We start from the raw sequence: 23,470 nt of genomic DNA on the forward strand, positions 1-23,470 counted from the left end.
CTCTCTCTCTCTCTCTCTCTCTCTCTCTCTCTCTCTCTCTCTCTCTCACACACACACACACACACACACAGACATGAATGCACATACCCAAGGTGTTGGTCATGTACAGATGTGTTGAGCATACCTGAATGTTTTTGGACATTCTTTTCCTGCATGTCCATCAAACTCAGAAACAGAGAGCGATTCAGTTTGCATGTCGCCTTCATTGGTTGTCTGGAAATGTCTTCATCACTCCACAGCTGCCCAGATGTAAAACACATTCACATCTGTGTCATCTTTCATTACATTTCATTCTCTCTCCCCCGTCTTACCTTGTTGCTCCTTCCTTCTCTTTCTCCCTTACTATATTTCTCCCCCCTTCTCTCCCTTACTCAACCAAAAGTGGGTCAGAGTGTCCGGACTTGTTACTTAACAGAAGAAATGGGCAACACATGTGTTTAACAAACACACACTGAGCGACAAACACGCTCTTGTCATGCTCAGTGGTGTGAGGCGTTGATGAAAGATGGGTCTTAACTTCACAGCTGCTTTATGTCTCCATGTAACTCCAGCTTTGCCTCGTTGGTCCATCTCCCCGCAGTCTTCACCACAGGCTTTGCAGATTTTAATTTCTGCCTGTAAGTCGGGAGAAGATGGACCAGACAATGATCAGAGAGTCCCAGAGCTGCACGAGGGACAGAGAGAGAGAAAGAGAAGACAGAAAGAGAAGACAGAGAAGACAGAAAGAGAGACAGAGAGAGAGAGAGAGAGCAATACAATTCTACTTATGTTTACTTTAACAGATTATTACTAATAAAAAGTCTTTACTAGGCTCTTTACGTCCAGTGCCAACATAAACTGTGTGTGTGTGTGTGTGTGTGTGTGTGTGTGTGTGTGTGTGTGCAATAGCAGTCGGGCACTCTCAGCCTTTATGTGTTATGGTTATGTACTGGAAACTGTAAAAGCTAATCATTTCCAGCGTTGATCAGAGATGCAGCCATACAAACACCAGTACGAATACTGTTGATACTCACAAAGTTATCTAACTCGACTTGTTCTGGATCTCTTCCCTCCTCGTGCTGTAATGACACATGCGTGTGATTCATTTGTTTGGCAATACTTTTTTTTGCACATGTGCGTAACTGTAGAAAACTGCCAACTGACCACATGTTGGTAAAAATAAATTGATGGGATGGAAAAAGATGAGAAAACCTCACAGATACAATAGATAATGGACAAGATCCTGCTTTTATTGGAGTGTTGTTTTATGAATTAAATAAAATAGAATAGAGAGAGAGAGAGAGAGAGATCCCAGTCAGTGCCTTATCCCTTTTGATCCTTTCATACTATTTGTGTATTTTTGTAGTTTTCATCATTACTGCCTGTGTTTGTAGAATTATACACCGACACTCACAGCGTCAGATGATATCGTTGACTGACTTAATACTTGCAGAGTAAAAACTGAAAAACTGAGGGAATTAAGGAGAGTCACCGTTGTTCGGTTCTGCTGGAAATGAGGCTGAATCGTCGTTTATGCTGAGTTTGTTAGTAAGAGTCTGAGTCCTGAATGAAGAGAAGCCTCGTTCCAGAATGAGAGCTGACTCAGCTCTCGACAGGAAATCCACGTCTGTCTCCAACAGCTTAGAGAGAATAAACTGCTGTTTACATCTGTGTGCGTGTGTGTGTGTGTGTGTGTGTGTGTTCGTGTCCTGCCAACTGTCCGGTGACTGTGCCAGTGTTCCTTTGAATCTGCATTTGAAGAGTTTGAAGGATCATTTTTTTTATTTTTTAGCCTTTTCCAAACCAAAACCGTTATAACCGAATAAAAGTGTAAGGATGTGACTTAACAATGAGTTTATCTGTTTTTCAGCTTTTTATTGTCAGCTGTCTTTGGCCACTACTTCAAACACCATCTGAAGACACCAAAACGTTTTGTGTTTTGTGTCTCAAACGGCATCATTTCTTCAACCAGACTTCTCTCTCTCTTTCCCTTCCCCCGCGTGCGTCTGGTGGAGCAGATGAAGCTGCCGGTGCTGATGCTCGGCCGGTCGGCGGACCTGCGTCCCGGCGAGTTCGTGGTCGCCATCGGCAGCCCGTTCTCCCTGCAGAACACCGTCACCACCGGCATCGTCAGCACCACCCAGAGGGGAGGCAAGGAGCTGGGCCTCCCCAACTCCAACATGGACTACATCCAGACCGACGCCATCATCAACGTGAGTGAAGAGAGTGAGACGGACAGACAGACAGACAGGTCTGTGGGGAGGCTGTCGTGATATTCAGCAATTATGCACTCAAAAGTCTCCAAATTCTGCAAAACTCAGCATGACACAACCCAAATTGTTTGCATTTATGATAACCATGTGTGTGCGTGACTTAGTATAAATAGATGTTTGGTGCATATTCAAAGTTGATCCAACTGTTTCCAACTCCTGATTAGTCATAATCCTCTGCATTGATCGGCTAACTTTAAACATCTTGTGATGACCGACATCAAACCGCAGCACGGTGCACGTAGTGCAGACGCTGAAGCTTCCTTGCATCTTCACCAATATGCAAAAATAGTTCATCATATATCTATCACTTCAGAATGTGTTTTGCTCTAACCTGCTGTGATTTCTTCTTGCTTTTACATTCTTTGTTTGCTTGTTTTTTTTCTTGCAGTACGGCAACTCAGGAGGACCACTAGTCAACCTGGTGAGTGAAGGAAAACCTGCGAGAAACTGTATACAAGCTTGTTTCATAAATACAAACCGGATGAATTAGAACATGAAGCATGTTGTTAAGGACTCAAATGTTTCTGTAAATTACATTTCCAAGATGTTAAATATGATAATAGGTTGTTGATAATCAATCATTCATCATTTGAATGTAATTTCATAGCTAAAATTGAATGTAAAAAAGCCATGTTATGTTTATCTCACCCTGAGATTCAAATTAATTTAACTGTTACATCACCGACACAGAAAAAATAGTTTCTTCTTACTTGGACCACATCTATATATTGCGAAACAGAGCTATACGTAATCTCATATAAACAAACACCAAGACCCCTAAAGTCCTTGTTAAGCAAAGTAAATAAAGAGTTTAGGTAATGTTTGGCAAGCGGTCGCAGTCCGCAGCTGACTCTGATTATAAGTCTGTTTTGGGCCAGCCGTGTGACTAAACGAAGGACAGTGTGGTGTTCAACGAGCTGCATGTGTTGGACTTTTACTTGGAGGGATGAACTGATGTGTGTGTCCTGCAGGACGGAGAGGTGATTGGCATCAACACCCTGAAGGTGACAGCAGGAATCTCCTTTGCCATCCCCTCAGACAAGATCAGACAGTTCCTGGCAGAGTCGCACGACAGACAGGCCAAAGGTCGGCTCCAGTTTCACTCTTTAGTTTACAGAGAGACCATCAGAGACAGGGGGACAGGGACAAAGAGACAGAGAAGGACAACATGCAATGAAGATCTTTATCTTCATCTTACTCTTTATAACAAACAGGAAGTGAACTTCATGTTCGAACCAACACATTTATGTTTTCTATTGTTCTTTGTTTAAGGGAACGACAAAGTATTTGGTTTAGTAGGATGCAAAATAGAAATGAAAGCCAGGACGAGGAGGAAAACCCCTCTAGTGTCCCTCAGTATAAACTTTAGGCTCCTTATGCATGCATTATCAAAAGATGTTGTATATTTCATATTTCATATAGCGACGTTGTGTACTTTCATGTGGGATGAGCATGACACAGAAATGAAAACTACAACTTACCTTATAGTTAAAAGTGGGGAGTGTAAAGAGAGATTAGAGTAAGCCAAATTATAGATATTATATATATTACAGTCTCAGTATTTTCACAGGCTGCAGAATGACTTCATAGTATTAATTCACTAAAACTTACTGCCTGCCATGTTACAGAAATGATTGTTATTGATGATTTTAAAACATGGACATCACGTAACCCCAACGTATTCAGAATGCAACGCTGTTTGTCAAAGGTCTTTAAAGAAGATGTGTTTCTGTACTTTACTGAGTTGAAAGAAGATGATAACATTTACATTTTCTAAATCAACTATACAAACACGTTTCTTCATGTTTTTCCAGGTAAAACTTTCCAGAAGAAGAAATACATCGGCGTCAGGATGATCAGTCTCATGTCAATGTAAGCTTCTGATGGTAGCTTCTGATGGTAGCTCTTTGTGTAAAAATACTACCATTGAGTATTTTCCTCATATGATAATGAAACTCCTCGACTATCTGCAACAAAAAGGCGTTATCTTTTGTATTTCTATCGGATCAGACTGTTCTGTTGGGTAAAAGAAACACCACTTAAGTCTGAGAACTGCAGTGAGACTAATTCATTGATTAATCTCCCTGATCCCCAAAAGTATGTTTCTCAATCCGGACATTCCTACATAACAAGGGTGGTGATGATATAGAAGATGTGACCTCATGCTTAAGGTACCTGCTGTCAAATGACGAGTTTAATTAAGAATGCGAGTCAACCCAGGCCACGCCCACAGCCTGCAGAGTGACGCCCAAGCTGTCACAGCAGGAAACGGCTCTCAACACCAAAACAAGCATCACTTTATGACTTTTAAGGAGACTGGTGGGGTTTAGTTCAATCATTCACTATCCGTCATGATTCTATCATTATGTTGTTGGTGACTAAATGTTCACTGTGATAATGATATAATGTTTATTTTCATTGTCAGGTGAAATAACTGAATGACTGAAAATGTATTAAAAAACTGCAAACTGGTATAATAATATACAACATACATTTTAAAATCATTAACATCGGGGTAGTTGATAGAAGTGATTTGGTCAGTGGTTTTGAAAAATGTCATAATTTTATCTTAAACTAGTTTTCAGAAGAATCTGTGGAGCCTCAACAACCTGATTAAATTAGTACATGTGACTGAATGATCGGCAGCAAGATGCTTTCTCAAAATCAGACCATTGTTGAGGTTGCAGTTTTTCAAAGTTTGAAATTTGCAGTTTTACCACAATTAATCAGAGATGCTTTACATGTTGAACCAATGCTTCAACCCTTCAAGTTGAATTAAGAGCTCATGTTTTGGCTGTTTTTCTCCCGTCAGGCTGGCGAAGGAGCTGAAGGAGACGCAGTCCGACTTCCCAGATGTCACCTCCGGGGCGTATGTCATTGAGGTCATCAGCCGGACTCCAGCTGAGGCGTGAGTGTCTCTCGCATCACTTCTTATTCCTACATTATCTGGTGTTCACTGCCCAATATGTTAAACACAGGTTAAAAGATCCGAGTATGATTAATGCATTAGTAATGCATTAGTCATCTGAGGTGAGTTTCACGCCAGCAAAAGCACAAGTCTTCTTGGAGTTCAGACTCAGTAATGAAGCTCGACACACGTGAAAAAAGATGAAGGGTGAACGCTGGTTGTTTCCGGACTCGTTCCTGCCGTATAGATACGTGTCTTTTGTCCCAGGAAAACTTTTTGGTATCCACACGAAACACTTGTTGACAGCAGGGAGACAGCAGGGAGAGTTTTTCTTGTTGTCTGATGGGTTTCTGTGGAACACAGGCGGGAGTCAGGGTGATCTGATCTTGCTGAAAGAACATTTATTTGATTTGAACTCTCTGTGTGTGAAGACTGCAGGATATGGAAAGTTCACTTCTGGTTTCAAAGCTGCTGTTTTGCATTTGGAATGAGCTGAAAGCTGGCAGTGAAGGCATGAGTGTTTCCCACCCAGAATGTCCAACTCCCTCTGGCAGGGCGGACAAACTGCTTCTGTCATAGTCGAGAGAATTCTGATTCATATTTTCGCTGGAGCCATCCACATTTAAGGTCTTGCTTTAATTATAAAAGCAAAGCTGCTGAAAACGTGGCTTTAAATCTTAAACATTTCTGTACATTATTCATAATGACTACATAAGCAAATAGAAACTCAGTATTTGACACAGGTGTGTTCTCGTGTTAATCTATGCAAATGTCTGCACCAGCTCTGTGCAGCCAAACTGCAGTTCCCTATTTAACACTTCATGTTGACTGTTTTAACGCTTCCTCTGTGTCTGTCCACAGTCCTGCTGCCTTTAGTTCCGTTAGCTCTGTTAGCTGTATTAGCCCTGTTAGCTGCTAGCTCTGATAGCCAAACACACTGTAGGACTCTCGTCGGCTGCTCACAGCTAAGTAGCTCTCCCCCTACCCACATGAGAAGAAGCGCCCCTGTTGTAGATGGTGCTTGGTTAAGTTTGTAATTTGCAAAGTGATAGTTATATTTACATACACGCAATTGTTTTACCTAGGGCTGCAAATCAAGAGAGGTACAAATCATGGTATAAAACAGTCAATGAAAGGGTTTTCAGAAAGTCTGAATCCCTGCAACCTGAAAAAAAAAAGGTCACTGAGCATACAGTTAGACTGATTGGCCCAGTAGTATGCGCGATTAGCCGTGGACAGACAGACGTAGGGATGCACACACACGACTGAATACATAATCTCCATGCAGAGATAACAAACATAGTTAGTATTGTAGAAAAAAAGGTTTTCAGGGCCTTTAAAACAACACAAGTGGAGTATGCATATGCTTTGATAAGGAAAAGTTATAAAAGAGATAAAAGCCCTTCTTTCTTGGTAACAGAGCTGGCCTGCAGGAGAAAGACGTCATCATCAGCATCAATGGCGAGCAAATCACTTCGGCCAGTGACGTCAGCACTGCCATAAAGCGGGACGACACGCTGCGAACTCTGGTGAGGCGAGGCAACGAGGACGTCCTCCTCATCATCGTCCCCGAGGAAATCGAACCGTGACCCCCTCAGCTGAATGAGCAAACAATCAACAACCCAACCAGTCGACCAATCCAGAGCTGGCTCTCAAGTGTTTTTCAACCAATCATGAACACTTTGAAAAACATGGCAACCAATAAGGGAGTGTGCGTCTGGGGCCACACCTGCTGCATTTATGAACTTGTAATTATTAGCACTGCTCTTCCATGTTGTTACGCTCACACGCACCTTCAAAGGTCCAACTTCATGACCCTGGGAACTGAGGCTTCAACCCTGTACTCATACTTCTCATATCAGTTTTTCTTCTAATCTTTCCATCGTCACAGACCATTTATATTCTACTTACTCCATCTGTCGCTACAACGATTTAACTGCAGGTTACCGTAGTTTTGTTTTGTTGTGTATGTTCTTGATGGAATATTTTTAATAGTATTTTTGTCCTTGATTGTTTAATGACAATTTTTCAAAAAAATGGGAATAAAATAGTTTTCAAAACTGTTGTTTTTATTGACAATGTCAATAAATATCTGTCAGTCGATGTTTGATCTCAAACATGTTCCTCAATCAGCCAAAAGGATCTAACATTAAGCATGAACGCTGAAGTGTGTTAAAGCTGCATTCTCTCTAGTGTCCACCAGGGGGCGACTCCTCTGGTTGTATAGAAGTCTATGAGAAAATGACTCTACTTCTCTCTTGATTTATTACCTCAGTAAACATTGTAAACATGAGTTTATGGTCTCAATCTCTAGTTTCAAGTCTTCTTCAATACAGCATGATGTTCATTTAGTACATTATGGTCCATTTAGAGTCACACAGACCATAAAACAGGGGATGCTTTAGGGCGGGGCTACACGGTGATTGACAGGTATTATCTCATATTCAGCCTCTTGTGTCACTTCTGGTTGCAAAAAAACCAAGATGGCAATGACGAAAAACCAAGACAGCTAAAAATGCAATTTGGCTGAACGCGAGGCTTCAAAACTGTAGTCCACAAACCAAAGGGTGACGTCACGGTGACTACACGCTCATTATTCACAGTCAAAGCTCCAGCCACATTCCAGACACTTTTCTCAAACCTATCTCAAACCATTGTCTTCTGTCCTGTCCCAGTCACCTCCCTCCCACATCCAGCCAATCCCCTTTCCTCCTGTCCAGGTCACCTGACCCTCTCCCACTGACCTCCAGACCTGCTTTCCATCACCCCCCTAATCAGCCCAGTACTTGATAAATGCCGGCCCACCCTGAGCCTTCCACTCAGCACTTATTGTATTCATACTAGTTTGCTGCACTTATTGCATTCGTTTGTTTCTGTACGTTGGCTCTGGTCTATGCTCTCAGATGCTTGTTTAAAAAGGGAGATGCACTTATTTCTTCTGGCGACGAGTAGTTCTCTTGAATACCGATGTTGAATACACTTATTGTAAGTCGCTTTGTATAAAAGCGTCTGCTAAATGACTGTAATGTAATGTAATTTCCACTGTGTTAAGAGAACACTGAGTTTAGAATAACTGATCACAGATATATAAACATGGCTTTTAAAGATGTTTAATGTGTATGAACAAAGAAGAGAGCAGAAACTGAACTCCAGCGTGACCTCAGCAGCCGTACACAAGGAGACGGAGAAAACAAGTTGGGAAAGAACTCCATCATCTCTCAACATCTTGTCCTCCCCTCTGTGACTCTGGTGTCCCTCTGTGCCATGGTACTCTCTGAAACATAGCAAAGCCTGACACGATGTTGGCCCCAGTGTGTGTGTGTGTGTGTGTGTGTGGACGTGCACGAGCAGGGGGTGTGTAATGAAGTACGTCACAGCCTTAAACACTCCTTATGGGCGTGTTAGTTGTTATGTATCATATATTTACATTAACTATCGCCGCTTTAACCACTTCAACGCTGGATCTTTTTTTTTTTTGGCTTGACTCCAACGCATTTTTGCACCGGTGGCTCGTCAGCATGGTGAGTACTTCTTTATATTCATTTATTTATTTAACACCAATTTGAAATCCCAGTGAGCACCAACCGGGATTTCAACGCATTTAATGTTTCATATAAAACGTCATAATTATGTAACTGTAGAAGCTCCCAGGACATCGTAATGAGACCAGTGTATATTCTGTACATTCATGTAAAATAATTTTGTGTGCATACTGCTAGAACACGCATGCGCAGGAACTTTGAAAGAGGAAAACTCGACAGGGGACTTTCGGAGCGAAGTGATCGAGCTGACGGAATAAACGTGAGGCTTCACGCTAACGACATACTCTGTCTTCTTCTTCTTCTTTGAGTTTAATGGCGGACTACAAACCAACGTTTAAGGTGCATACCGCCACCTGCTGTACCGGAGTGTGTAACATCATGACTTTATGACAATTGTCATTTGAACACAATGATAATGTTATTGTTAATAAATAAAATAAACAAACCAAACCAAAATTAAAAAGAATAATAAAAAATGAACTTCATATAGAAGTTATATTCTGGATATTAAACCCGTTCCATTCCAAAAGTAAAATGATGTCTCCTATCTCTGACAGTCCTTTGATGCTCCACTACTTCCTGTATCTACCACTCTGCCCTTCAGTCTCTCTCTTTCCACACTGAACTTCCTCCACTCAGCTCATGTTCAACAGTTTCTTTACAGTTGCTTATCTCACATTTATCCCACTCTGTCTTTTTCATGATGTATACGGTGTCATTGTGTCCTAACCTTAATCTATAGAAAGTAACATCTTCTTTTCTACATTTAAATGTGTGTTGGTTAATGTGGGAGATTGTCTCTATGGGCTGTCGCTGTCTAACCAAACATCTGCACATCATCTTACAATATGTTATCCTCCTTATGTAATGTGTGACCCATTTCATTTCAGTCGACTCAGCTCTCTGCTGCCAGTTGGTTCATGCACAGTGCCTTTGGCATCGACCATCTCCTCGACTAACGGCAGCGGTTCTCCACATACAAAGAACCTCAGTGACCTTCATGGTTCAATTGCGACCAGCGTTCCTGGAAGGAACCATCGGCTAAGTTGATTTGAACTTTTCTGGAAACTCTTGAGCAACACTTTCCTGTAACTGCCTCCGTCGTCCGCACATTAATCAGCACTGTCAGCTCTTAAAAGTATTTTCTGACTCATATGTTTTGTCAGCGCTCGAGCCCAAAGATACCTAACTGAACGCCAACATGTTCTGCTGGTTGTGGTGCCATAGTTAAAGGAACTGTGCCGTAGTTTTCTTATGTTAAATTCTTTAATAAAATGAGATTGTGTTGTTCTTTTCAGTCCCACGTAACCTATTCAAGGCCCTTCTCCTCTAGTGTCTTGCTGTCCTACAGCTTTCTGAAAGGCACCGAGCTCTTGCCAAGTTAGTGCCTTGCTCAATAGAATCATCTCATTTGTTCTTTCCTCTCTATTCACGTTTTGTTGTAATTTACTCCTTTGTTTTTAGAAGAGAAGTTCAACCCCCCCCAACAGAATACATTCATCTGTATGAATATATTTTTATTGTTTTAATATCAACATCAGGTCAAAACTCTCCTTTTAATAGTTTACATTGGCAGCTTTATGTTACAGACATATGTTACAGTCCATTATTTAAAACATTACAGTTTCGTATTAAAACACATTTTAATCAGTGACGTGTTATATATACAGTATACTATATATATATATATAAATATATATATATATATATATATATTCTGAGATTCAAACCAAACTGTACTGAAACAAACGGTAAGGCCTGATTAACCAAAGACTTCCAGTACATGGTGTGAATGAGAAGAACTGTCGCTCAGGATACTGACTGGAGTTCATGTGGATCATGAGACCTGGGAGAACAATAGTTTACATGCACATTTTAACGTGAATAAATAAGTGTTCTGCTGGTGTTGCATGTCAATAATTGTTATGTTAAAACCCGCCAACAACAACCTGGATAAGATCACATGCATTACTTCACTGTGATTGTTTAAAATAACCCGCTTGCTTTCAGATGGCCTGTTGTTGATGACGTATCTCCAGGTACTTTTTTTTCATGTGGCTAAACTTTCAAAGAATGCATTACAGCCACAGGACATGATTTTAGTAACATGGATATCTGCAGTTATAGATTCTTGGTTTCTTTCGGCTGAACTTACATCGCGTCCACAAGCTGATGTCAGTCCTACATCCAGGACATTCACTTCGTCTAACAGTGGAGCAAACAAACCGTTACAGAGGTTTCTTTGGCAGCAGGACACTTGAAGTTAAACAGCATTGTTTTTTTTTATGGCAGATTATTGCGATACTTGTGTTATTTTATCAATAATCCCATGTCAGCCCTTTTTTCTTTCTACTGTCTCTGTCTCTAAGGTCTGCGTCCTGCTCTGCTTGCCCTCTGACACTGAGGTGTAGCTGAAAAGGTTCAAGGGCAGAAAGGGTTGCATGTTGTTAGTCTTTCAACGGTTCTGGACTCAGTGCGTGGCTGTCGTCGGGGCAGTCTGCTCCGACGGTCCCGTGGACGCTGCTCATGTCTCCCTGGTTGAGGGCGCTGAGCAGGGCCTTCTCCAGCTTCTGCTCCAGAGCGTCCAGGCGACGGTCCACATGCTCCTTCAGCCTCCTCTCCATCTCCTCCAGACGACGCTCCATGGCCGAGTCCAACTCCCTGCAGAGCAGAGGCAACACGAGGCAACGTTACTGCCAATAACAAAAAGGTGATCTGATGAAGTTAAACTCAGCAGAACCTTTGCAAGATGAATAATAATCAAACAGCAGTTTGATAACTCCCAACATGACATTTTTAGACCAGGTCTTGTTGGTCCAGGTTCTGACTCATGTTAAATATAATAACTATGTGACTTTCTATTAAGCACTGAAATGAGTCATATTTAAGTGTAGTGGAGAGGAATGAGTGATTCACGAACAAACATGAAGTCACATCAGAGACAAACCTCAAATATAAACAGACAGTAAAAGTAAACCACCCACACAGTCAGTGCTGAGCATCAGAATCCTGCTGCAGCCGTGTTGCTCATTCCTGTGTGTATGAAACTCAGACAGATGACTTTGTGTTTGTTTCATCTTAACCACCCAGAGGGAAGTTTATAAACCAAGATGCTTTGCAAAACATCGTCCACTTTTTCTCAAGCGTTTCCAGTCTTCCTGAATGTCTTTGCATTTGTTTGTTTTTCTCAGAATTACTTTTTAACCCTCAAGGATCTCAAAGAATCTAGTAATTGAGGGGGAATCAGCTGGTGATGTACTTTGAACGTCTAGTTCTATTTTGTTAGTTGATGTATTTTTATGTGCAAGCATCATCACAAATCACTGGTCAAGATTTGGTGAGAAATTCATTTTAGAAGGTAAGAAACCAATTTCTGCACCTACAGAATCACGACATAGACCAGAATGCAATGCAACAGCAAGACAGGTTTAGGTTGTAAGCAACATTAATATCAAAGTTTCTCTTCTGAAAATAAAAAACACTTTCTATTGCTGTCATTATCGCTCCCTCCTCCTACAAGTCAGCGGCACAAGCAACAACTTCCTGCATTAGTCGAAAAGCATTCTGGGAAATCACAAGCTTTCCAAGAACATCAAATACGCAGGTTGGAGGACAGCCAGTACACAAGAAAGAACAAAGTTCCAGTCTTTCACTTTTCACTCAAGATAACTGATCAGCATCTTTAAAACAAGCAAACACTCAAATGAAACTTTTGTTCGTCCATCAGTTTACAGATATTCCTCTTCCTCACGTTTTCTGGAATCTAATTCAAAGTATTAAACTGTGGTAACTCCACTGATGTGTGGGTGAAACGTACCGCTGAGCTGCCGTCCTGTCCTCGATGTGGAGTCAGACTCAGCTGACATTCTCTCTGAACCCACATGTGCTGCTCTGCTCCGTCAAAGAGCCTCATTTATCAAACTGCAGCAGCAGCACCAGCTGGTAAACACGTGTTGTTATTGTAGAGTGAAAGTAATGTTAAATTAAGTTAACTGATACTGAGCCTTTGTGTCAGCGGTGACTTAAAGATTTGATTTATTCAATGAGGTTTGGTGCAGTTTGTCAACATTTTAAGGACTCAAACATTCAGCGATGCTGATAAATGAACTCTATTGTCTCCGTATCAGCCTCCTCCCTGCACCGCTAACCCAGACACTTCTATGTGGCCGGGTCTGTCAGCTGTTCACTGAACACAACTGTTACCAGAAAAAGAAGAACATAAAAGCTCCAGTGACTTTATTACCAGGCGGTCTGATGAATTATGAGATTTTGTTTGTGTTGCCAGGCAGATTGGAGATCAGTGAATGTTCTATCATGACGCAGTGGGAAATGTTTGGGCGTCAGCTAACAACGCGACCTAACACAACCAGAACCACTGTCCCATTGAAGAGTCTGTTTCCTCCACACCGACCTCTGCTCCTCAACAACGTGACTAACACAATGACGTGGCTGCAGAGATTTAAACACAGTGATCAAAGATGCCTAATCTTTCTACGACACTACTTTCCTTTTAATTAAGAATAGAAGAGCTCAAACATGCCGTTTAATCTCATAAATGCAGGGACAATTCGTTACACGCTCTCTCATCAATCACATCTTCTCAGAATACGATTCTGTGAAGTGAAATGAAAAGGAGGCTGTGAGCAAACTGTTCATAGAATTCTCCCTCTGTGGCTGTGAGTATGTTACTCCAGATGGAGGAGCTTGTGAGCACATGTGCCTCACAAGCTCCTCAAAACAACAAGTAAACATTCAAACTAGTCTTACTGGAGATGAAGTGAAAAAGGTTTTGTTTTCTAAACCAATCGCAGTGAAAAAGCCTGAGCAAAGTTTTAATCAATTTTAAGTAAATGTAATGTACATTTGTTTCTGGTTGCAGAGTCGCCTTTTTGCCAAATTTGATTTAATTAGAAACAGCAACTTCAAATTTGCAAAACTGTTTAATACCACCAAACGAATGATTATTACAGGATAAGACTATCTCAAGAAGTACTATTATCATATAGTATAGTAGTAATAACAATAACCATGTATTATTATTTATAATTTAAAACATTTGACCTTCCATGTTTGGTAGCCTTTGTTAACTGCAGTAACGTCTTTCTGCCACAAGGTGGAGCTCCGTTATCTGATTACAGATTCATGTAGAGCGATGGGTTCAGGTGTTAAACAGAAACACAAGCAGTCACGTGACTTTGATGACTAATTAGAAGAATACTAACAGATGAATCAACACAATCTGTGTTATTTCTCTGAGCAGCAGCAGTGGCGAGTTGTATTGAATTGAAACACTGTCTTAACAGGACGGACTCACTGAACTTCACCCACCATGAGCCGTTTCTCATCATCTTCTCCTTCTCTGCCAGCGCCGTCGCGTCCTCCAGCCTCAGCTTGGTCACCTGACCACAGAGGCTCTGGAGTATGGGCAGAAGCTCAGGGCCGGAGCCCGCGGCCTGGCCGGGCCCCTGCCCTTTCAGGAGGTTAGACATCATCTCCGCCAGCTGGGCGTGGCTCGCTGGACCTCCAGTCTCGCTGCTCGCTAGAGATGGAAGACCACATCACAAACCGCTCAGCTCAAGAGTTAGGAATTTCAAAACTCAGAAAATAATCACCGAGACGTTTTGTTTAATGCCTCTGCAAACTATTTTCAGCCTTATGCTGCGTTTTACACTTTCAATGTTCTTGAGTATTTTTTTTCTTTTTTGATCCGAGCAAGACGAACACAAATAACCTCGCGGACAAGTGACGTTTTTTTACTGCGACAAATAATGTATAACAACACGGAGGCTCCGTAGTACGAACCATGACGGAAACCACGCCTTCTGGTCTTACCTTCCACAATATATATATATATATATATATATATATATACACACACACACACACACACACACACACACACACACACATACAGTATATATATACTGTATGTGTGTGTGTAAAGGCCTGAAGAATTACATGAAGAAAGGACATTTTCTACAAAATATCTATAAAAACTTTAAGACATTCCGAATTGTGATTTTCAACAACGTCGAATGTTTCAGCAAAAAGGTAAAGTCGTTTTTTCTAAGTCAACACATTGTGTGCTCCTGTTTGACCTGAGATAAATGATGGTCCTTACTGATATTCCTCGTGTTGACACCGGACACCAGCAGGTCTGGGGAGGAGGAGGAGGAGCCGTCTGACATCGCTCCATTCAGAGCTGGTAGAGCTTCATCTGCAGGCCTGATGGAGCCGACTGGAGGCTAGCGACACAGAAACAAGACTATTAATCTATCCGATATGCAGTATATGCAAACATTTTCTCAACACACATTTCACTGACATGACGCTGCTAGTGGACATGCTAAACAAGGATTTATCATTGCAGGACATTCAAAAATAAATGATAATGATAATAACTGATACCCTGGAGTCTGCAGGCTGGGGCTGGTTGCTGACGGCTGCTGGGGAGGTGTTGGCTCCTTGAGCCAGGGCAGAGAAAACTCCACCGCCCATCAGGAGAGGCAGGAAGCCACCCAGAGAGCTGGTCTGGTTCTGGAGAGAAACACAGTCCCTGTGTCACGTAGCAAGTTGATTTTCATAGTGAGCTGAAATGAACTGAAACCAAAGGTGTCCTGAAGGTGGATAAGTGATCTCAAACCTAATGGTACATAAGTGAAGTGAAGTTCAAGCAAGTGGAAGGTTATGAGCTAAAACATGAAGTCCCTCAGCATCGTCCTCAGACTAAAGTCATGGCTGCTGTTGTTGTTGTTGTTGTAATTCCCCCTCTTTGCCAGAAGAGGTCATTAAGGTAATAAGTAACTCACTGCTCCTTTACTCCCACCTTCTGCTGGAAGTGCACCATCTCCATGAGGTTCTGGGCTCCCGGTGAGAGGCTCGTCCCCATCTCCTCAACCAGACACTGCACCTGCTGCATGTCGATGCCGGGGCCGCGGGCCGCGCAGGGCTGTAGCGTCTGGAGGCCCACGAGGACGCGACACACCAAAACACTGCTCCGACCGCCCAGGGAGAGCAGCTGAGACACCGAAGCCAGATGATTAAACTCAAGTCAACACAGATGTATAATGTATATCATGTATAAAAATTGTCCCAGGCACTTAAAAAATGTCTCAACAGTTTGAAGATTAAAGTTTAGAAGATCTACGGTCTCTAGTAGACGTCAAACGTCTCTCTGAACGCGGCTCACCTTCACTTCACAGGCGGAGGACGGATGCTCGAGGATCAGCTGTTTCTTGTAGAAAGGCCCTCTGTCTGAACTGTGGGCAAAAAAAGAGCGAGGAGACACTGCTTCAACTTACCGTCGGACATTCATCAAACTCAGACGTCATCTGAACTTAACCAGAAACTGATCCATCAAAAAGTAATAATAAATGTATCAATGGCGACTAAATTAAAGTTTATTTAAAGAGTCTATGACGTAGTGGCCTGCATTCAACATCGTACAATGGAGATCAAACTCCAGACTGGCTTCATTCATTAATGAAGTATTTTTGGTCATTATATTCTTGATTTTGTTCATTAGCTCAGACTCATGTCAACTCAAAAACTCAAAACCCAAGTGCTGATAATAACTGTGTGCGTATACCTGTCTGGCTGGACGCTGTCGTCCCTCTCCCCTCGTATCGTACCGCAGTATTCTCCCATCTGGTCGTACACCTCCATGGTTCGAGCCTCGCTGACGAGCAGCAGGCGGCTGATGGCAGTAGGGGAGCAGGGGGTGCAGCGGAGCGTCAGAACACAAGGAGAGCCTTCCTCTGTCTGCTCCAGCAGCACTGGGCCGCCCCTGTGAGGGGAGGACACGTGTTAAAGGTGCCGTTCACTCATCGTATCATCTATGCCCCTTTTATTTACATAACATGGTGAGGTTTGTTTCCTCACGTTACACACACACAGTTAACCTCTGTCAGCCTTTACCACAACTATTAAAACAAACAGGGAGAATCCTATTTTTTACAGCAGCATTTAACACAAGTGTTCACAAACGTTTCCTACAGATAACTACTTTAATAGAAGCTTCTCACCAGTTTGTCTCGTCTCCCTCTGGCGGACTGAGCTCCTCTTCATGATCCTCTTTGTTACTGACGTGAACAGGAAGCAGCACCTGAGCCAACTGAGCGTGACAGGTCCAAGCAGCTCCGCTCTTCACAGCAATGTCCACCATGATGCTGCTTAGGCCACAGGGGCTGTAACCTACTAGGAGACAAGCTAGGACACAAAGTAGGGAACAACTTAGGAGACAGGGTAGGAGATGAGTATTGAGGCAATTCAGGGAAAAAGTAGCATGTTATGAGATGTTTTAGGAAACAAATCAGGAGCATCTACAGTCTTTAAGAACTTAAGTCTTAACTATATGGATAAATCTGACATGTCAAAGAAGATGAACTTCACATATGTTGTGTGTATGTATGTGCAGGAGCAGAGGTGGAATATAGTTTACATGTACTCAAGTTCTCTACTTGAGTACAATTTTGAGGCGCTTGTTCCATTTCATGCTACTTTATACTTCTATGGCACAAATATTGTACTTTTTACTCCACGTCATATATTTTACAGCTTGAGCTACAAGATCTTTTCTGATGTAGATTATTAAGGACAGACAAACATCATGTCCTGTGTTTTTTGATTCAGATTAAATCAACTAATCAGTTATTATATCATAGATAAGCTACCCAGCCGTATATAGTAGCTACACATGTAACTACACGTTAATATTAATACATCAATAAATACAACCCAGTGATATAATACATATGAATCTGAAATAGGCTATTCTGCCCAATAAATAAATCTAGTTTAAGTATATGTAATGCTATGTACTTATAGGTTCTGCTTTAACTGTGCAGGTTAAAGCATTTGACAGCTATGATGTTGGGGTGTTTTGACTCGTATATTTGTAAATCAATATATATATAGATTATATTGAGACCGTTAAGTCTTTGCTACAGCACCATAAATAAACAATATAGTTTGCTAATCTCAAGATACTTTCACCTTTAATTTACCTTAAAACAGCCCCGGTTGAAACTGTTGATTAGCTTGATTCCATCAGATTTTTTATTTTTCGTCTTCGCATTTCTTCAGACGTTTTTAAAAAACTGCAGATGAACCGGATTCAAAGGTACAACCGATGATAAAACGGTGAATTTCTGACCAGTAGCTAAAAACGCTAAATCCACTGCGGCGAACTACAGCTGCCTTGTATCAGGCGGCACGCGACGGGAGTGTTGTGATGTGATGTCATCAAGCAGCGACTCACGTCAACCCAGGCGTTGATGTTCTATTTTTGGTAAATAAGCACCTTTTTCCCCCCAAGTACAACAAATAATTATACGTACTGTGTGTCATGTATTTGTATATAGTGTTACGTTAGAGCTTGTGACATGTTTTAACTATATATTGTGATTCGTGAACGTTAGCAACGTAGCTAACTTAAATGTCTATGGTCAACAGCGTTAGCTTGGAGCCTGAAGTTGCTATTAAACGTTGTAATTCCGTTAGGATTCGTCCTCTATTGATTATATACGAATCCTCTACTTAAATAAAAGTGTCAATACCATAAGTTTAATTCCTGCATTGGAAAACTCACTTTAGTAAAAGTATTATCAGCCAAATGTACTTTACTTAGAGGACAAGTATTTATTGTGCAGTAAAATGTTCCCTGTGTTTTACTATTATATGTTTCTGGATTATTATTATTACTGCTGCATCAATGTGTATGTTGCATTTTACTGCTGTGCATGTTTAGATGTAGTAAAAAGTACAATATTGACCTCTTAAATGTAGAGGAGAAGAAATAATAAGGAGCATACAATGAAAAAGTACCTCAAATTTGTACTTGGGTACAGTATTTGAGAACAAATTGTACTTAGTTACTGTCCACCACTGCAAATAGTGGCGTAATTAATGGATCTAGCTCCTTTTGAAGCAGGGGATGGACTTCACAGAGTGCTACGGAGACACAGTCTCCAGTGTTGCTGTTGCAGCTCGCTCCGGCTGTAGGAAGCGGGTGAGGAGGCTGATAAAGAGAGGTTTCAGTGTGGACTGTCGAGACAACCGCGGTTGGAACGCCCTGCACGAGGCGGCAGCCGCTGGCAGTGAGGAGTGTGTGCAGGAGATTTTGTCGGCTGCGGGCGGTAAGGAAGGTCATTGTTCAAGTAAGGGTTGTAGTTCTCATATTTTAGAAGCTGGAAGCAAAGAATGCTTTGATATGTTTCTGGATGAATAACTTTAAAAAATATATTTTCTGCCAATGAACTAATCGATGAATTGATTTATCATTTTGGCACTAAAGTGGACCCACAGTTCAAAACCCGAAGATATTCATATTTACAATTGTATAGACAAGGGAAAGCACGACATCCTCACATTTAAGATAAGAGAAGAGATAAGAAGGACTTATTTTGTCATACATCTGTATACAGTGAACAGTACTGAACACAATTGTGATTCACTGGTCCCCGGTGCAAAACAAAACGAATGAATGATGTAACATTCAGAATAGGCATGATGTGCAAACAGCAATATACAAAAACAGGCAGGTAGTTCATCAAGTTTTTCAGGAAGACACAACTTTTGTTTTCCTCTTTCTGTATCTGACTGTGAGCAGCAGGCTCCTCCCGTAGCTGTGCTGCCTATGTGAACTCTTTGACTCATGAGGGGGAATCTGCATGTTACCTGGCAGCGCAGCGGGGACACCTGGCTGTGCTCCGACTCCTCCTGAAAGCACATGCCAACATCAACCAGCTAACAAATGACTTGTCCTGTCCTTTGTACGCAGGTATAACACGTTGTCAAACTTGTGTTCATGTGTTTTCTGTACTGTCTACAAACCTGGCCAAATACATTTCCTTTGAAGAGTTAAATTGGATGTGATTGGATTAATGTTGTTTGCAATATTTACCAGCTGCTATCTGTTGTCCAGCAGCTGTTGACGGCGGGCAGAAGGAGGTTGTAGAACTGCTGGTCAGTAAAGGTGCGGAGGTCGACCGAACACACACCGCGTCCTGCTGGACCTGCCTTCATCAATCTGTTTATAAGGTAATTATGGAACTGAAATACACACACACAACACTGTGAGGTGTATCCTAACTTGTTCTTTATTTTTATTTTCTAAGGGTCACAGTGAGATTGTGCGTATTCTGGTCGATGTGTGCAACCTGGAGGCTCTCGATGACCATAAGATCTCCCCTGTCTTTGTGGCTGCACAGTATGGACAACAGCAATGCCTGGAAATCCTTGTTAATGCTGGTAAATAGATATTGTTAATTTATGCCTATTAGTATAACTTTGCTTTTTGCAATTTAATGTCGGTCAGGGACTTGATCAATATGCACCAAAGTTATCTTCTTGTGTCCCAGCTTCTCTCTCCGCCTCTTCTTTTCACTCCTCACTTACACCAGCAATCCAGTATTTTTTTGGATTTAGGGGCCAATGTGAGCACTCAGGCAGCTGATCTGGCCACACCGCTGCTGATCGCCTCTCAGGAGGGCCACCAGGCCTGTGTGGACTTCCTGTTGGACCACGGGGCAGATCCTAATCTAGCCTGCAGTCATGAGTGGCCACAGCTTCCCATTCATGCTGCCGCTGAGTTTGGCCACATCGGGTACTGACTCATAACTCGTCTTTCCATTATGTATTGTTGTGCACTGATTCCTGACCTTTTGTAATGTGAACCAATGTTTAGTAATGATCCCTCATCACATGTTACATTTGTCAATGAGTTGTGAACTGTGTGAACTGTCTCAGAATGTTTAAATTGAAAAACATTTCAGATCTAAATAAGTCATTTTTTATTGTTATTTGATTAAATGTTGGAAAATAGTGCAGTTTCCCAGGGCCCAAAGTAACAATATTTGATTCATAACTGACAATTAACCAATTATAAGACTTTTCGGCTGATTAACTAACTGATTAATCTTCCTCTCGTCTCAGTACTGATCATCATTAATATCGACACATTGTTCCCTTCTTGGGAGGTGCTGCATGCTAAGGTACCCATATTGTTTTTCCCTGACTCTGTCATTTTGTCAATGCAGTGTCCTCAGGAGGCTGATAGCTGTGACGGACCGTGTGTGTGACCGTGGTGATGGCATGGTGAGTCCACTGTACCTGGCCGTCCACAGCCATCAGAGCAAGAGTGTCGAGATGCTCCTGAAGGAAGGTTATAGCCCAGACGCTCAGGTCTGCTCACACATCCTGGGCGTCCGATCACCGCTCTCCTTGGCCTTGAGTCGCACACCCAACGAACCGTGCAGGTTCGTTAGAAATCAGATTTGACCCCCTCACAGATTCTACAGAACATACGCAACATAAAACCGATGGACTCATACTTGACTTTGATTAAAATCTCTTTCAGTGAATCAGTGGGGTTGCTGGTAGCTGCAGGAGCAACTTTGAGTGAGGAGGACTGGATTTACGCCTTGGCCACTGACAAAACAGACCTGCTGCAACTGATACTTGAGCACAGATGGATCCCTCGACAGGAGACTTTGACCAGGGACTGTTCTGTACCGAACCATCGTGGGAAAAGTGTGTTAAAGCTGCAGGAACTGAGGGAGCTGCTCTGTGTGGCACTAAACCAAGTACACTTTGCCGCCTGCTGGTTTCCTCTGCTTCTAAAGGCAGGACTGGAACCTTCTTTGCTGCTTCAGCCCCACATGTAAGACTGTCCTCTCACTTGTCCACTCTTTGTCAAGTATCAGATGGCTGTACTCGATCAATATCTTTCTGTCCTCTTTGCTTTCTAGGTTGGAGCAGACAGACAGCGAGGTGTTGAATTACCTGCTGGAGTTTGTAAACTGGTCGAATCTGTCTCCCCCATTGAAACATATTCTGGATCGAAGACGGGCAGAGAAGACCTGGGAACCACGTCCACATCTTGGTACAGTGACAAAATATACACTGCAGATTTGCTTTCACAGAACTGTAGTAAACTTTGAGTGATGACAATTGTCCCTTTCTTTTCTGCCCTCCTCCCGCTAGACTCCATTCCCTGTCTTTCCCACATCTGCCGGCTGCAGGTTAGGTCAGTGCTGGGACCAGATCTACTAATGAGGACCAATGTAGTGCAGCAGCTCCCTGTTCCCTCCCCACTTCATGTCTTCCTCCAATTCAGAGACATTCCAGAAGCTACCTACACACACTCACCGCCATCATCACCACTTTCAGATCGAATACAGGGATACAGCAGCACACACCAACACAGACATGTGCTATAACCCCATTCACATTTAAATCATCTTATTTCACACCGTTTGACAGTTTGATATGTTTACTGTGTCAGCTTGTTACAGCTCCTCATGGCAGCTAAATGATGTTTCAGTGTAGTATATATAAACCTATGTTTTTATAGCACTATTCAATCACATTTAAATATTTTTTGATGTTTTGTTCATCATTGTACACACATTTCCTCAAACATTTGAATATATTGGATCTTTGAGACTTTAGGATTACAAGAATTTCAAATATAAAAGTTCTAGATGTGTTTTAACAAAGGTTGACTACACAGGTGGGCCAGAGAGGTTTAAGAAGATACTTCATGTTACTTTTCAAATATTATTTCACTCATGTGCAGATAATAATATGCCCATGCTGTTTGCAGTCAGCTGTTTCTTTGGGCCAGTGCATTTATGTTTAAATTTGATCTAATTTATTTATTTTCCGCAAAAAACTCAAGTGTTGTTTGTTCAGTTGACATATTGATGCTCTGTTTGTGATACGACAATAAAAGCCATTTGGTCCAATTGTGATTGGTGCAAACCGTTGTCATTAACACCGAGACCAGATCTGATTGGTTAACGTCACAGCTGTTTTTTTGACAGGAGGAAATAGAATCCACAGCGACGTAAGAAACAAGGGAGCTCGTTTTCAGGGTTGTTTACTTGACATAAAACCTCTGTAATGTAAGGCCGCTAAACTACAAATTGAGGAGAGATATGCCTTAATGTATTTCATACGTGAGTATGTTAAATTCTTCCCTTTTTATCAGTTGCATATGCATGTTTTCCGGTCGATATCGGCTGTGTTGCTGCAACATGCTAGCCTGAGTCCTTCGTTAGCTCAGGTGATGCAAACAAATGATTGATTTCTGTCCGTTCATGTTGCGCACAGACTCGTGCACAAAGACGGTGCTTCTCTAATTCAAACGAACAATTCCATAGCACACTGAAACGTAAGCCTTGCCAACACACACGTGTTTCTACTGGGTTCGTGGTTCCAGCCGGAGAAGCACAGCATCGTCCCAGTGTGAGCTGCTCTGGAGCGGAGGGCGACTCACTGAGGTGATGGGGAAAGCTGTACTGTTGCATATCTAAGAGTAGTTTTAAATATAGTGTTTCATCGAGTTCATTGCTTTTGTTCGGCAGACATGCAAAGTGAAGGAACTAAATGCAGTGCACACTGCAACATTAAACATACTGCCCACCAGTGCTGTAAGCAAATGCAATGTGTTTATCTTGTGTACTAAGATTATATTACTGCTGAAGAAATAATCAATGCGACAGTAAACGTATTTTAATGTGTAGCTTCCTCTATGAACTATAATTCCACAGCAACATACTGTATGTTAGGGCTGCACCGTTTAATCCACTGTTGATGAATTGCTTGCTTACAGTCCAGATTGATATATTTTAATTGCTTTCTAGATTTGATTAATGGATGAAGCAAAGCTTTCTGAAGCACCGAATAGCTATGAAGCAGTTGTGTTGAAAATGGTTCGTGTGTGTGTGTGTGTGTGTGTGTGTGTGTGTGTGTGTGTGTGTGTG

General features: G+C 41.9%; 4 protein-coding genes across 10 annotated transcripts in view; 3 read left to right on the plus strand and 1 right to left on the minus strand.

Annotated features, from left to right (window-relative positions):
* The window catches only part of htra1b (HtrA serine peptidase 1b), a 16,352-nt gene extending 9,132 nt beyond the window's left edge, over positions 1-7,220 (plus strand). The window contains exons 5-10 of the mRNA XM_031843889.1: positions 1,998-2,192; positions 2,641-2,673; positions 3,224-3,338; positions 4,067-4,124; positions 5,065-5,160; positions 6,581-7,220. Coding sequence (XP_031699749.1) covers positions 1,998-2,192; positions 2,641-2,673; positions 3,224-3,338; positions 4,067-4,124; positions 5,065-5,160; positions 6,581-6,749 — 666 coding nt within the window. The 3' untranslated portion in view covers positions 6,750-7,220. The remainder of the gene's footprint in view (positions 1-1,997; positions 2,193-2,640; positions 2,674-3,223; positions 3,339-4,066; positions 4,125-5,064; positions 5,161-6,580) is intronic.
* A 3,191-nt stretch (positions 7,221-10,411) lies between these two features.
* cunh10orf88 (chromosome unknown C10orf88 homolog) lies at positions 10,412-17,939 on the minus strand. The gene is made up of 9 exons (XM_031843228.1): positions 17,708-17,939; positions 16,727-16,910; positions 16,291-16,488; positions 15,892-15,961; positions 15,529-15,720; positions 15,111-15,239; positions 14,824-14,947; positions 14,031-14,241; positions 10,412-11,363 (listed from the first exon to the last, which is right to left on the minus strand). Exons 2-9 carry the CDS (start codon positions 16,864-16,866, stop codon positions 11,150-11,152), a joined length of 1,278 nt encoding a protein of 425 aa, XP_031699088.1. The 5' UTR covers positions 16,867-16,910; positions 17,708-17,939; the 3' UTR covers positions 10,412-11,149.
* asb3 (ankyrin repeat and SOCS box containing 3) lies at positions 17,917-22,393 on the plus strand. Of its 4 annotated transcripts, none has more exons than XM_031843223.1 (10): positions 17,917-17,991; positions 18,631-18,838; positions 19,312-19,482; positions 19,609-19,742; positions 19,820-19,952; positions 20,130-20,307; positions 20,741-20,959; positions 21,061-21,363; positions 21,452-21,585; positions 21,687-22,393. In XM_031843223.1, exons 2-10 carry the CDS (start codon positions 18,637-18,639, stop codon positions 21,920-21,922), a joined length of 1,710 nt encoding a protein of 569 aa, XP_031699083.1. In that variant the 5' UTR covers positions 17,917-17,991; positions 18,631-18,636; the 3' UTR covers positions 21,923-22,393. The 4 variants fall into 4 exon arrangements, with proteins under 4 accessions (XP_031699083.1, XP_031699085.1, XP_031699086.1 ...); XM_031843225.1 differs by having other exon boundaries at positions 19,627-19,742; XM_031843226.1 differs by having other exon boundaries at positions 19,630-19,742.
* Positions 22,394-22,533: 140 nt separating this feature from the next.
* abca5 (ATP-binding cassette, sub-family A (ABC1), member 5) overlaps positions 22,534-23,470 on the plus strand; it is a 19,577-nt gene continuing 18,640 nt past the window's right edge. Inside the window, exons 1-2 of one of the 4 annotated variants that reach the window (XM_031843221.1) lie at positions 22,536-22,663; positions 22,818-22,987. Coding sequence is in view for 1 of the 4 variants with exons in the window: in XM_031843219.1 (XP_031699079.1) it covers positions 22,651-22,663 (13 nt within the window). In the remaining 3 variants the exon portion in view is untranslated. Of the gene's footprint in view, positions 22,988-23,470 lie in introns of all 4 variants that reach the window. The other 3 variants (XM_031843222.1, XM_031843219.1, XM_031843220.1) reach the window with 3 other exon arrangements.

This window comes from Anarrhichthys ocellatus, unplaced genomic scaffold, assembly GCF_004355925.1.
Source record: "Anarrhichthys ocellatus isolate YVR2014 unplaced genomic scaffold, GSC_Weel_1.0 scaffold4, whole genome shotgun sequence".
In the NCBI taxonomy this organism is placed as follows: domain Eukaryota; kingdom Metazoa; phylum Chordata; class Actinopteri; order Perciformes; family Anarhichadidae; genus Anarrhichthys; species Anarrhichthys ocellatus.

Excerpts from the sequence above, each read along its gene's own strand:
- asb3 (XM_031843223.1), top strand. The coding sequence starts at position 18,637 with ATGGACTTCACAGAGTGCTACGGAGACACAGTCTCCAGTGTTGCTGTT. Across the intron at positions 19,953-20,129 it reads GGAAATCCTTGTTAATGCTG|GGGCCAATGTGAGCACTCAG; the intron begins GTAAATAGATAT and ends TTTTGGATTTAG. Across the intron at positions 21,364-21,451 it reads TTGCTGCTTCAGCCCCACAT|GTTGGAGCAGACAGACAGCG; the intron begins GTAAGACTGTCC and ends TTTGCTTTCTAG.
- cunh10orf88 (XM_031843228.1), bottom strand. The coding sequence starts at position 16,866 with ATGGTGGACATTGCTGTGAAGAGCGGAGCTGCTTGGACCTGTCACGCT. Across the intron at positions 14,948-15,110 it reads CCCAGCCTGCAGACTCCAGG|CCTCCAGTCGGCTCCATCAG; the intron begins GTATCAGTTATT and ends CTGTGTCGCTAG. Across the intron at positions 14,242-14,823 it reads TGTCAACACGAGGAATATCA|CGAGCAGCGAGACTGGAGGT; the intron begins GTAAGGACCATC and ends TTCCATCTCTAG.